This window comes from Atta colombica, unplaced genomic scaffold (assembly GCF_001594045.1).
Source record: "Atta colombica isolate Treedump-2 unplaced genomic scaffold, Acol1.0 scaffold104, whole genome shotgun sequence".
Lineage (NCBI taxonomy): Eukaryota > Metazoa > Arthropoda > Insecta > Hymenoptera > Formicidae > Atta > Atta colombica.
In genome coordinates, this window is record NW_017259189.1 from 144,484 (window position 1) to 156,899 (window position 12,416).

General features: G+C 30.9%; 1 protein-coding gene across 2 annotated transcripts in view; it reads right to left on the reverse strand.

Annotated features, from left to right (window-relative positions):
- Positions 1-6,586: 6,586 nt before the first annotated feature.
- Positions 6,587-12,416, reverse strand: part of LOC108688185 (ARF GTPase-activating protein GIT1) — a 9,811-nt gene continuing 3,981 nt past the window's right edge. For both annotated transcript variants that reach the window (XM_018194335.1, XM_018194344.1), the window contains exons 10-13: positions 10,837-11,007; positions 10,564-10,737; positions 6,860-7,090; positions 6,587-6,784 (exon numbers count right to left, since the gene is read on the reverse strand). In XM_018194335.1, the coding sequence (XP_018049824.1) occupies positions 6,587-6,784; positions 6,860-7,090; positions 10,564-10,737; positions 10,837-11,007 (774 nt within the window). The remainder of the gene's footprint in view (positions 6,785-6,859; positions 7,091-10,563; positions 10,738-10,836; positions 11,008-12,416) is intronic.

The window sequence follows — 12,416 nt, forward strand, 5'->3', positions numbered from 1 at the left end:
CATTAATTTTAAGGGATTTTTGGTAAAAATACGGCTGTATTGTGAAAAAATGGTTACAAATTGATTCAAATATTTAAAATATTTAAATATTGTCCATCGCCATCCTAGCCACTACTTTTTCCTGTCTTTCTGATGGATTCTCTAAGAGGTGGATTCTACGTCGAAAAAATGACATTTTTTTGAGGCTATTCACGAATCGACCTATTTTTTGGTATCTTCATAAGAATGGAAGCACTGCTCAGATAGGCCATGAATCATCGATCGAAACAGATGGTAATCGGAAGGAGCAATATGTAGAGAATACGGATGTGATAAGACAATTGAGCGCTTCTAATGTTTCCTTGACCAATTTCGCATGTAACCGAGCGTTGTCGTACTAGAAAGTCATTTTGTCGCGTAATCTGCCCGTTTTTGCTTCAATGCTCGGCTCAATTGCATTAATTGTTGTTAGTAGCGTTCTTCAGTGATGGTTTCGTTGGGTTAGAACAGCTCATAATACACTACATCCATCAAATACAGAGCATGAGCTTGGCGCTATGAATATTCGGCTTTGTCGTTGATATTAGTTCGACTTGGCCTGCAGTATGATTTTGCGCTTCGGATTATCATAACATATCCATTTTTCATCATTCGTCACGATATAATGCAAAAAAATTTTTCTTCTGTGTCTTTGAAGCAACAATTCACAGATCATTTTGCGCCTTTCGATGTTCCTCACCTTCAACGGCACTTAATTTCCTTGCTTTTGAATCATTCCAATGACCTTCAAATGTCTGGAAATTGAATTGACGTTGATTGATCAACATTTAATGATTCTGCAAGTTCTTCTTGCGTTTGATTCGGGTCTTGATCAAGTAAAATTTCACTTTCTCTTCAAACTTTTTCGGTTGGCCTTGTCTTCCTTGTCAAAATCACCTTTTTTATAGCGTCGAAACAATACTCACAGTTGAAATCGATAGAGTATAATCACCATAAGCTTCCGACAGCATTCGTTGACTTTCAACAGCACTTTTCTTTAAATGGAAGCAAAAAAGCAAAACTTCCCGCAAATTGTGTTTTGTTAGCATAAAATTCGACATATTCAATGCTCAAAAAAACAATGTTATTTACACTTCGGCAAAATGACACATACTGAAAACTAAAGCCATATGATGGTGCTTTAAACATGAAGGTAGCAACAATATAGCCCGATGCGACCAAGTATCAATTACGCCATCTCTTGAAAATCATTTAAAATGCACACTCCCAATACTACTAGACTGTTAACTCTTTAGGACAAACTTATGTGAAATGAAATTGTATAGTAGTTCTGCGCATGCGTCACAAATATATCCAAAGGAATACAATATGGCTGTGTTTTGTATCAACTGTTCACATGTTAAACATATAATCTTAGGCTGCATCATGCTCGACGCTCAATTTGAACATCAAACTGATCACGTGATCGAAAACGCTAAAGTTCAACTGTTCAATTTTGATACTCGATGCTCAATTCAAACAAGTCACGTAATCAAAATTGACAAATATCAAGCATCAATTTTGATTACATGTTTTAACATTGAAAATAAACGTCGAGCGTCACCATAAAAAAAGCAGCCTTATTATGAAAGTAGTGTCTCATAGCGAAAAATTTTATTTTTTTTGGAAGAGAAAGAGTACAAGTAAAAAGATAAAGATATTGAAAAGACAATTGAATATCAATAAACATGTATAAAAGACGCGATCTTATTCAATTGCTTATAAATTAGAATAATTATAATAACTGGATTATGAAAATAAGCATTTGGTGGTTTTAATACTGTTAAATAGATTAACCTGTCAAAATAGTATGCTGATGTGTGCGCATATGCAGATATATGTCACGACGCATGCGTATAATATTACATCAAAATTGAGAATCACTTTTTCAAACAAGTCAGCAGTCTAGTAGTATATAGAAGTCTGTGGTCCACTTAAATTGTCAATTTCCGGTTTCAAGCTACTAACAGAATGCTTAATCTAGGTGTATATGTCATTGATGTATTCACATACAAGTGTATTCTATGCATTAAATTTGCGTGTATGTGTGCGTGCGTGCGTGCGTGTATTAACATCTGTATAGTAGACATTTCATTAGATAATTAATAGAATTAATAGAATAGAATAGAATTTGCGAAAATACATTCCATTTTCATATATTACAGTTACAGTGTTCACATGTATTGTTTTATAATTTATATAGATTATTATTATACTATACAAATTATAGTACAGTGGTACAATATTATTACTATACACATCTATGTATAGTAATAAAAATTCATAGATATATCATTGTAATATTGCCTTACTTTATAACATTAATAATATATTTTATTGTCCAAATTTAACAAGTCAAATAAAATAATGTTTAACATTTGATTATTTTTGTATCTGCAATATTGTACAGATTGTTTTTGATAGCAAAAAGTTATAAAATATATAAAGACTAATTAAAAGGTTATATTAAATAATAATACATTGAAATAAGATATATACAATAATATACAATAGGGTTTATAAATAGTGTAAACTTAGATTATAATATCATAGATTATTAATATCATTGTATCATTTTCGTTATACAAATTAATGTTAAAATATAGAGGGGCAGTATTCCAAAATTCACTGCCAGTGCTGAAAATGTATAATATATGTAACATAAACTGTAGATTTTCAGCGCTGGCAGTGAATTTTGGGACATAGCCGGGGTAGACCATTTTAATTTATTCAGATAATTTTCTCAAAATCTTTAAGTTTTGCCGGGTCAACAAGATTTTGAAAAAATATTATATCAAACATAATATCCGAATCATTTTTCAAGTTTCCAAGCATTTACATCTTGAAAAATCCTAAAGACCAAAGGCCTCTATTCAGTTCTGCAGGAGTATATAAAATACCTTACTTTTGCAGAAAAGTATACATCGATGAAATTGGGAAAATAATCAATGTGTGCATGAAGGAATATCAACGGGATATCAGACAGAAATATACAATCAGTTAAATACAGCATTCAGTCACCAAATACTTCGGTGACAAAAATCTTGAAAAAACGATTCTACAGTTACGGCATATTTTTCACGAAGTACAGGGAGGCTTTGGAAATTCAAAAACATTCAGATAACTTAAACAGAGATATGGGCTATAATGTAAGTAAATTATGGAAAACAGCTTTTTCCTTTTTTTCCTTCCTCGAAATCTCTCCTCCCTCATAACAGAGTTTGTATAAAAGGAAGTCTTCGGAGGAGCAACTCAATTTCAGTGTGCTTCTCACCCTAATAAAGTAAATAAGGTTCACAAAACGTTGACATTAGCGATAGATCATGACACGGCGAAACCATTTGACATCTCTGAATCTTTAAGTTTAAAATAAAAATTCAGAAAAGTTATTTAGTTACGAGGGAGAGAACAAAGCTAGTGAACTTGGTTAACCATGAGGAGATATCCTTTAGGTCAAATCAGATTATCTAAATTTTTTAAATAGAATTATATTATAATTTTAATATAATATAATAATTTTTAAATAGAATTATATAATTTTTTTTACATAATATAATTTCTCTAATTATTCTATATATGAAAATATTAAAGGAATAAAAACCAATAGTTAGCCAAATATTTTATACTTTATTTTAATACATATTGACATGAAATATTAAATATCTTTAAATTATTGATTTTTGTCAGAAACATTTTTATTACAAAGATTTTAAGAAAATCGACTAGATAAATTAAAATGATTCATATAGAAAAACAGTATGAGAGTTTATTCAATTTTTACAGTTACTTTTGGAAACTGATAGCATTAATAAATATTTCAAACAGATGTAAAAAAATTTTTATCTGTATCTTACACGAGTTATCTCACAATCAGATTTAAAATTTACTTTTATATATAATACATTTGTTAAATTCCTTCAATGATAATGCAATAAGAACTCGCGTGCACGCGATAAACATAAACATATACAAGGAAAGACTTATACATACAGTGAAAATATCTGTTAACATTTTATATCCAGGAATTTTCCAGCCTTCAAAATAATCTTTTACCGGGCTATGTTCGGAAACATTATCCAAGGCTACGTTCCAAAACTTCCTCTCCGAGGAAGATTTTACTTTTTTATGCTATAGTATATGTTACGTGTACTATATATTTCAAATAAAATTTTCCTCGGAGAGAAAGTTTTGAAACGTAGCCTTAATGTCTCTATGTGTCGTTTCATCTTTGTCATTTATAATGTTAAACAAGAATAAGATGACATACAAAAGCACTCTAACGTTTCTGAATAAATCTATAGTTTAGCATTTCAGTGACAAAATTCACATATAAAAGGACTCCGCACCAATCTTATGGGAAATGTCTTTCTGCGAATTTTTGAGAACTACAACATATCCAAAAATTAGCCAAATCCGCTGAAAGACATTTTCTATAAGATTGATGCAGGGTCCTTTGCTTGAGCAAGACTTATTAAACGAAACTTATAAACTTAACTTGCACACATGTAGAATTCATTGGTTTGCCGCTATTCAGTCTTTGTTAGATATTAATAAATCATATTACTACATGATTTTGTGTGTGTGTGTGTGTGTGTGTCAGGTGTGTGTGTGTGTATGTGTGTGTGTATGTGTGTGCGTGCAGGTGTGTGTGTGTGTGTGTGTGTGCGCGCGCGCGCGCGCGCGCGCGTGTGTGTGTGTGTGTGTGTTACAGGGTGCCGTAAGATAGAGTGAACTAAACTGAATCGAAAATTTTCTACCATTTTGCAATTTTCGCAATTTAAGTTAACAAGATATTATTAATTACTAAAATTGTTGATAGTTCTGATTGATAGAGTGATCCATATGTAAAGGATAGCGCGACAACGCTCTCGGTTTTCGTCATTATTTCTTTTTTTTATATTGGGTTGTCCGGAAAGTTCGTGCCGACTGACCTATATAATTTAATAAATATATACTAAAATTTAAATCTTCTGTATTTCAATTTTCCTTCAAAATCGGCACGAACTTTCCGGACAACCCAATACATTTCAATACGCGCGCTACTACTTGTGTGTATCTCTCGCAACCAAAGTGTGAATTTTCTGTACGAGGTTATTAAATAAATATTTATTAGCATTTTAGTTTCTAGTTTTAAGAATTAGAAAAAGATGAAAAATAAGGATCATAGCAGAAAGGCTGATTTTGTAATCTTAAGATAGTATTTTATAATTAGACTCAGTTCCACAATTCATGATTAATTTTTAACTGTGATTCAACTTATTCCTCATCTCTTTTCTAGAATTGGAAAGAAATAAGTTGAACCTCGGTTAAGAGTTAACCATGGAATTGTGGAATTGGGCCTAAGACTCATGTCTTTAGTAACGCGCAACTGTCTTAAGATTATAAGTCAGCCTTCTGCTAAGGCCCTAAGTTAAACCGAGATTAAACTGCATTGGTAGAAATGGGCCTTACACTGTTTAATGCTTACATATCTCCAATTCAATATTGTCTTAAAATAAACATGAATTTTCTTAAATATGCAATTTATGTTGGTGTATTATCTTTCTCTACAGTAGATAATCATATACCGTAATCGAAAAAAACTTAAATCCAAATGATTATAGTCACAGTTATCAGTAAAAGAACCAAAATCGCTTGGATTTCGGATTTTTTTCAGAACCAAAAAGACCGAAACCGTTATCGGTAAAAAGACTGAAACCGAAACTGAAATCGAAAATTGAGTACAGTCTCTGATCGTGACGAACTCTGACTGTAAACGGACCGAAATTTCATTTCATTGAGTCATTGATTTGAGTAAAAAATTATTGAAGACCAATTTTCGGCAATTTTTAGCAATTATTATCTTATTAACTATTGAGAAAATTACAAAATGATAGAGGCCTTTTCAGTTTAATCCATTCTGCCCCTGTGCAAAAGATTTATCAAACACCCTGTATATTTCAAACAATGTTATGTTTTCAAATCTGTGTTAGATTGTATTCAAATAATTATTTAAATAATTTTTAACTATATTTTTAATAATTCTCTTCCTTCCTCTCTCCCCCTTCCTCCCCCCCTCTCTCTCTAATAATCTAATAATAATAAAAGAAAAAATTATTTCGCTTAGTATTTATTAAACTTAACAAAAGAATGATGAATGAATGAATTATTGTTGAAAAATAAATTTATATAAAACGTTTTTCCATAACTATCAGTACTCTAATTGATATTCGCGAATGTAATAGATCTGGATATTTTCTTCAACTACTTTGTGAACAATTGTTGTAATGACATAATAAATATTTTTCACAATTTACATAATTTTAAATTACATAATCTTATTCCATAGATTTTGATTTTCAAACTAAAGAAACAATTCAATTACATTAATTTTGAATAAAGATATGTTAATTTATAGTACATTAAATTCACGAATATCAATTAAGGAAATTTCAGACTAATACTCCCCCCCCCCCCCCCCTCCATTAGAGATAAGAGAGATTCAAAAGAAAAAACATCTAATAGACTCAGTAAGAAATAAAGACACTCCTTAATACTTCTGTAAACTTTTCTGTGACATTGAAAGAATCTACATTTGAAATTGCGTGACGAGTAGCTTAGTTGCTTTGGCAATATCGTAAGCACATGAACGTACTTGTTGTAAACAACGATCCATGTGCTCGGCATCACTGGTGCATCTTTGAAGACCGGAACATTCTGCTTGAAGTCTTCCGGTATTGCCATTTAATTGGCGTAAGGCAGACCTGATATTCTCCTCAATTGGATTCTACAACAGATACAGTAGAGATTGCTTCTATCAGCGAAAGAGAAGGACAAATAAAAGAATAAACAGTAATTTTACTTGAGGAAATATAGCTGTTAACTCGGCCACAGCAACACGTATTCTCTCAGCGCAAGGAACGAAGGCTTCTCGTTGGCTTGGATCTTGCATAGCCATCCATAGCTCTTGAATTCGCCTAGTAACTTGTTCTGTCCGTCGAGTTACTTCTTCACTGGGTGGCAGATTAGGTAGACCACATTCCCACAAACTTTGCGTGTTATTCCGTGATAATACTTCAGTATCACGTTTTGTCTAAATGAAACAATACAAATAAATACGATAGATAGATAATAAGCCTCGATAATTTAAGGCTCTGGAGTATTCGCTCCAGCCATATTGAATCGTAACGTCATAAGCAAGAAATGTGTCATAACTGACACATTGTTGATTTTTCTTGGTGTTATTTGTAAATAAAAAGAATTTGAATGAGATAAAATGATGAGATCGTTTTAAAACACTTGTAAAAATAAATGAAAAAACCATCCTTATCTCCTTTGACAGTCAATAAATGGACATAAAAGACACATAAAGTGCGTTTACTAATTTTTACTCAATGCGCATGCATAACCTATTTTCACTTCACCTTGATGAGCCTTTTTCGACTTATTACTGATTATACAAGTTTGATTCCTGGCCGAGATAATATTTTTCGTAATAAATTATTCATAATTTTTAGATTTCATCAACATATGACAATTAATATTCTTAAAAGATACCTATTAGTATCAAAAGATTATTGAATTACTTGTACAATTTAATAAGTGATATTAAATATAAATTAATTCCTAAAGACTCCGTAATAATACAAAGTGGTTGGATATAACAGGTCAAGGAATCAAGCACGGTAACTCTTGCGCAAACCAAACGGTTAATAAAACAACTTTATTAATAATTAATCCGCTTACATGTTTCGGCTCACTTTTGAGCCATCCTTAGAGACAATATGATGTTGTAATTACAAAAAATTTTGTTTATAAATGATTCACTTCAACTGATTCACTTCAGTGAGCCACCTCCACTTATTAACGGAAACTATAATATAAAAATGAATTCTAATAACAATCTAAAAAACAAAATTGAATCTTTCTGATTGAATCTCAATGTATATTCTTTGTTACATTAAGATTAAATTATTAAATTATTAAAAATTCAGTTTTGATGTCCGTCTGGACTATAATATTAGAATTTTTTCCCCTTCTTTTTTCTTTTTCTTTGCGATTAACGTTTTAAGTACATTAAAAGTAATTCATTAATTTCAATATAATTGACACTGATTCGTTGAATAGTCAAAAACTGGTTTTTGACTAAATCGAAGATAGAATTTAAGTATTTACGATATGGAATTTTTGTTTTATTTTTTAGCTACCCTCTATTATTTCATAATAAATCGTTTTTGCTCGCCCCCCCTCCCCAATAAATTTATCTTTTAATAATTTTAATACATTTTAGATTGTTATTAGAGTTCGTTTTTACATTATAGTTTCCATTAATAGGTGGAGGTGGCTCACTGAAGTGAATTAGTTTGTAAACAAAATTTTTTATAATTACAACATCATATTGTCTCTAAGGATGGCTCAAAAGTGAGCCGAAACATGTAAGCGGATTAATTATTAATAAAGTTGTTTTGTTAACCGTATTGGTTTGCACAAGAGTTACCGTGCTTGATTTCTATTGCCCTATATCCATTTTATTTAATAAGTGATATTACTATTCTGGTTCTACTCATGAATGCATTTTATTACAGGGTGAGTACTCAAATCTTATAGAAATATTTCTTGAGAATTCCAGATTTTTCCATGAATTTTATTCGAAATTTCAAGTTAGAGACATTGTACATTAGAAACATTCCAACAAATAGTTCAAAAATTATATAGAGGAAACTGAGGTACCATGGATCACAGGGTATCATGGATCATCATTGTTTAACATAATCTAGAATGTTTAAATTAATACTACTGTTAAATTAATATTACAGGTACAATACGATTGTTACTTCGTTATCCGTATTTTTTATCTAGGTGGTGATTAAATTCCATTGTATCGAAAAGTATCAATCATTAATGTTTTTATGATGCAATAACTTTTTAATCATATAAAAATGTTTTAATATTGTTTTGAATATGCATACTTGTTTTCTACAACATTTGTATAAGAAAAAAATCAATTGAATATCAAATTTCAACTGGATGTATTCCCAGATACTAATGATATCCGACTATCGGATAATAAAAAGATGCTAGATAATATCGGATATTTTCCGGATATCTGGTGCATCTCTAACAGAAAATATATGTACTAAAAGGATAGTTTATACTTCTAAACAATTAATTTTATTTTATCATAATAAATTTTTTACCTTATATTAAAGATTATTTCTCATTTGTTTTCTTTATTAATTTTCTATTTTATTATTTAATAATTATGTTAATTGTAATTATGTTAATTGTAATTATGTTAATTGTAATTATGTTAATTGTAATTATATTTTATTGTATTAGTGACTATGCTAAAAATGTATAAATTAATTGAAATACTTTTCAACTTTGGTCACTGTTATTTCTTAAATAATCCTACTATTTTGTGTGTGACTTATGGTACCCTGGTATGAGGCACCACGAGTCATTTTCTTAAGAAATGTTTTTATTTTTTTCTTAAAATAAATATTTATTAAATGTACTTATTAAAATTTAAAATATGTATTATGTTTTAATTATTTTTAAAAACTGAAACATTTTTATATTTAGATGCATTTTAAGAGTTTGAATTTTTGTGACTCATGGTGCTCCGGTCTCTCCTATATAAACATAACTTGTTTACAATATAATAAATATAATTTTTATATAAAAAAAAAACAAAAGATATATAAATAATATTTATAAGTAAATAACATTTAGACAACACAAAATCTAAATCTATTTTTTAAAGCTTGAACTTGTTCATTAAATGCATCAATTCCCTTCTGAGCATTTTCTAAAATTCGAATTTAGCCAGTCTTAAGAAAATTGGTAGTCTTATTTAAAGTGCTTTTTCATGCTGATGCTCGACTTTTATTTTTAGTGACAAAACAGATAACACGATAAAAATTAATATCAAGCATCAACTTCGATTACATGATCTATTTGATGCTAAAAATAAGTCGAGCATAAGTATGAAAAGGCATCTTTAGTCGTACAAGTTGACCAACTTCACTGATTCACTGATAAGACTTAAGACTACCGACATTGTAGAAGCAACATATGCGAGGTCTACAATAGAAATCTAATGTCCTAAAATCTGAATAAGAAATTAAGTCGATCATTTTCTTCACATTTGATTGCAATTGGTCAATTTTTTACGATTTCAGACTTTACAACCACTATTTCTATTGTAAACCATATATTATTCCTTCACATGCTATTAGCATACAAATAACTGATCGGCTGCTATCTGGCATTAGGATCTAGTCAAACAATAGAATTTAAATTTAAAAATAGAATTTGAAAAATTATCCCTGACATTTCAACAAAATTCCCTGAAAATTCCAAGTTTTCCAGATTTTTTCCAAGCAGAAGACGCCCTATTTAAGTTAAGGAAAACATTTCGGTGCGTAATATATAGAATCAAAATGTATATAAATTCACAACAAAAATTTATTTAAGCACTAAGATTCGTTTCGATCAAATATAGAGTTCTTCTTAAAAAATTGAATATACTTTGTCAACTTGTTTAAAAAAAAAGATAATTACTTGACAAATGGTTGTTGACCATGCTGGTTTTCGTAGACCTTCTCTAGTCTCATACATAGATGCTGGTCGTTGATTTCCACGTATAGTAGATGTTTTGATATCATGTACTGGCTCTAATTCAGGTTCCTGTTCTCCAACATGTCCATTCATGTTTCCATCATTAGAACCTTTGCTCTAGATTAATTAAATTTTTATTACAGCATTTATCATGTGATTGAACATTGATGTATTATAAAATAGATAAATTAATCTCTAAAATTTTGTAATAATTACTTGTAGTACATGCTTTAACTCGTTGTTCTCTTGAATGAGTTGCTCTATAGCAGTTTGCAGGGTGTGTACCTGCTCGCGTAGATCTCGTACGGTTGATTCGGATAAGGTCAATTGTTTTTTTAAAACTTCTACCATGGACGGAAGACCTTTAGCGATTGGTATAAATGTTTCCTGAAACAATAATACAATAATAATCTGTGCTTTAAATTAATATATCGTAACAAGTATAGAATACGTTATAATGATCACGCAAACAAATTGTTACAATTAATATATAATTATATATATAATATATAATTGTTACAATTAATATATATATTGAGAGTACAAATTAGTTCGATCTGTTTTTTTGTGCATTTATTTCAAAACAAAATGAATGAACAGATCAATTAAAGTATTGTCCATCGCTGCCTATTACTTTTTCCCATCTCTCAGGCAATTTTCGAATTCCATCTCGAAAAAATGAATCGTCTTTGGAGGCGACCCAATTTTGGAGCCAATTTTCGATTTCTGCAAAAGAAGTGAACCGGTGATTTGCTGCATCCTTCGGAATCCAGTAATCAGAAGGAGCAATGTCTGAAGAATACGGCGGGTGCGGTAAAACATCCCATTTGAGCGTTTCCAAATATTTTTTTACGACTTTAGCGACATGAGGCCGAGCGTTGTTATGAAGAAGAATAACTTTATCATGTCTGCTCGTATTCCGACCGTTTTTCTCGCAATGCACGACTCAAACGAATCAATTGTAGCTGATACCGATCGCCCGTAATGGAATCGCCAGGTTTCAGCAGCTCATAGTAAACAAGACTTTTTTGGTCCCAGATACAGAGCATGATCTTCGAAGCATGAATGTTCGGCCGTGGTGTTGATATTGAGGTCGATGGCAACGATTGACCGGGCTTAGCATAGTATTTTTTCTTCTTGGGGTTGTCGTAAAATATCTACTTCTCATCTCCAGTCACAATCCAATGCAAAAACTTTTCCTCTGTTGTCTTTGAAGCTGTTCGCAAATGAAAAATCGCCTTTCAATGTCTCTCGGTCATTTCATAAGATACCAATTTCCTTGTTTTTGAATCATTCCCATGGCTCTCAATCGTACAGAAACGGCTTGTTATCCCCAATGATTCTGCAAGCTCCTCTTGCGTTTGACTCTGATTTTCTTCGAGTAATGCCTTTAATTCTTTGTCTTCGAATTTTTTTGGCTGTTCAGAGCTTGTCTTCAACGCTGAAATCTCCATCCTTGAAACATCGAAACCATTCCCTACATGATTTATCAGTTGGAGCAGTGTTACCATAAACTTCGACAAGCATTCGATTGGTTTCAGCCGCACTTTTCTTCCAATTAAAGCAGAAAATCAAAATCTCCCGCAAATGCTGCTTGATTAACACAAAATTCGACACACAAACACAATAAAAATCAGGGTTTTTGTATGAAATTCAAGCGATATAAACTGAATATTATTAGCAGATGTTTAATCTCTCTGAAACCGCGAAAATCAGCTGTCACTATGAACCATTCACAACAGCTGAAGCTATTTTTAGGGAAACGGACCGAACTAATTTGTATATATATATATATA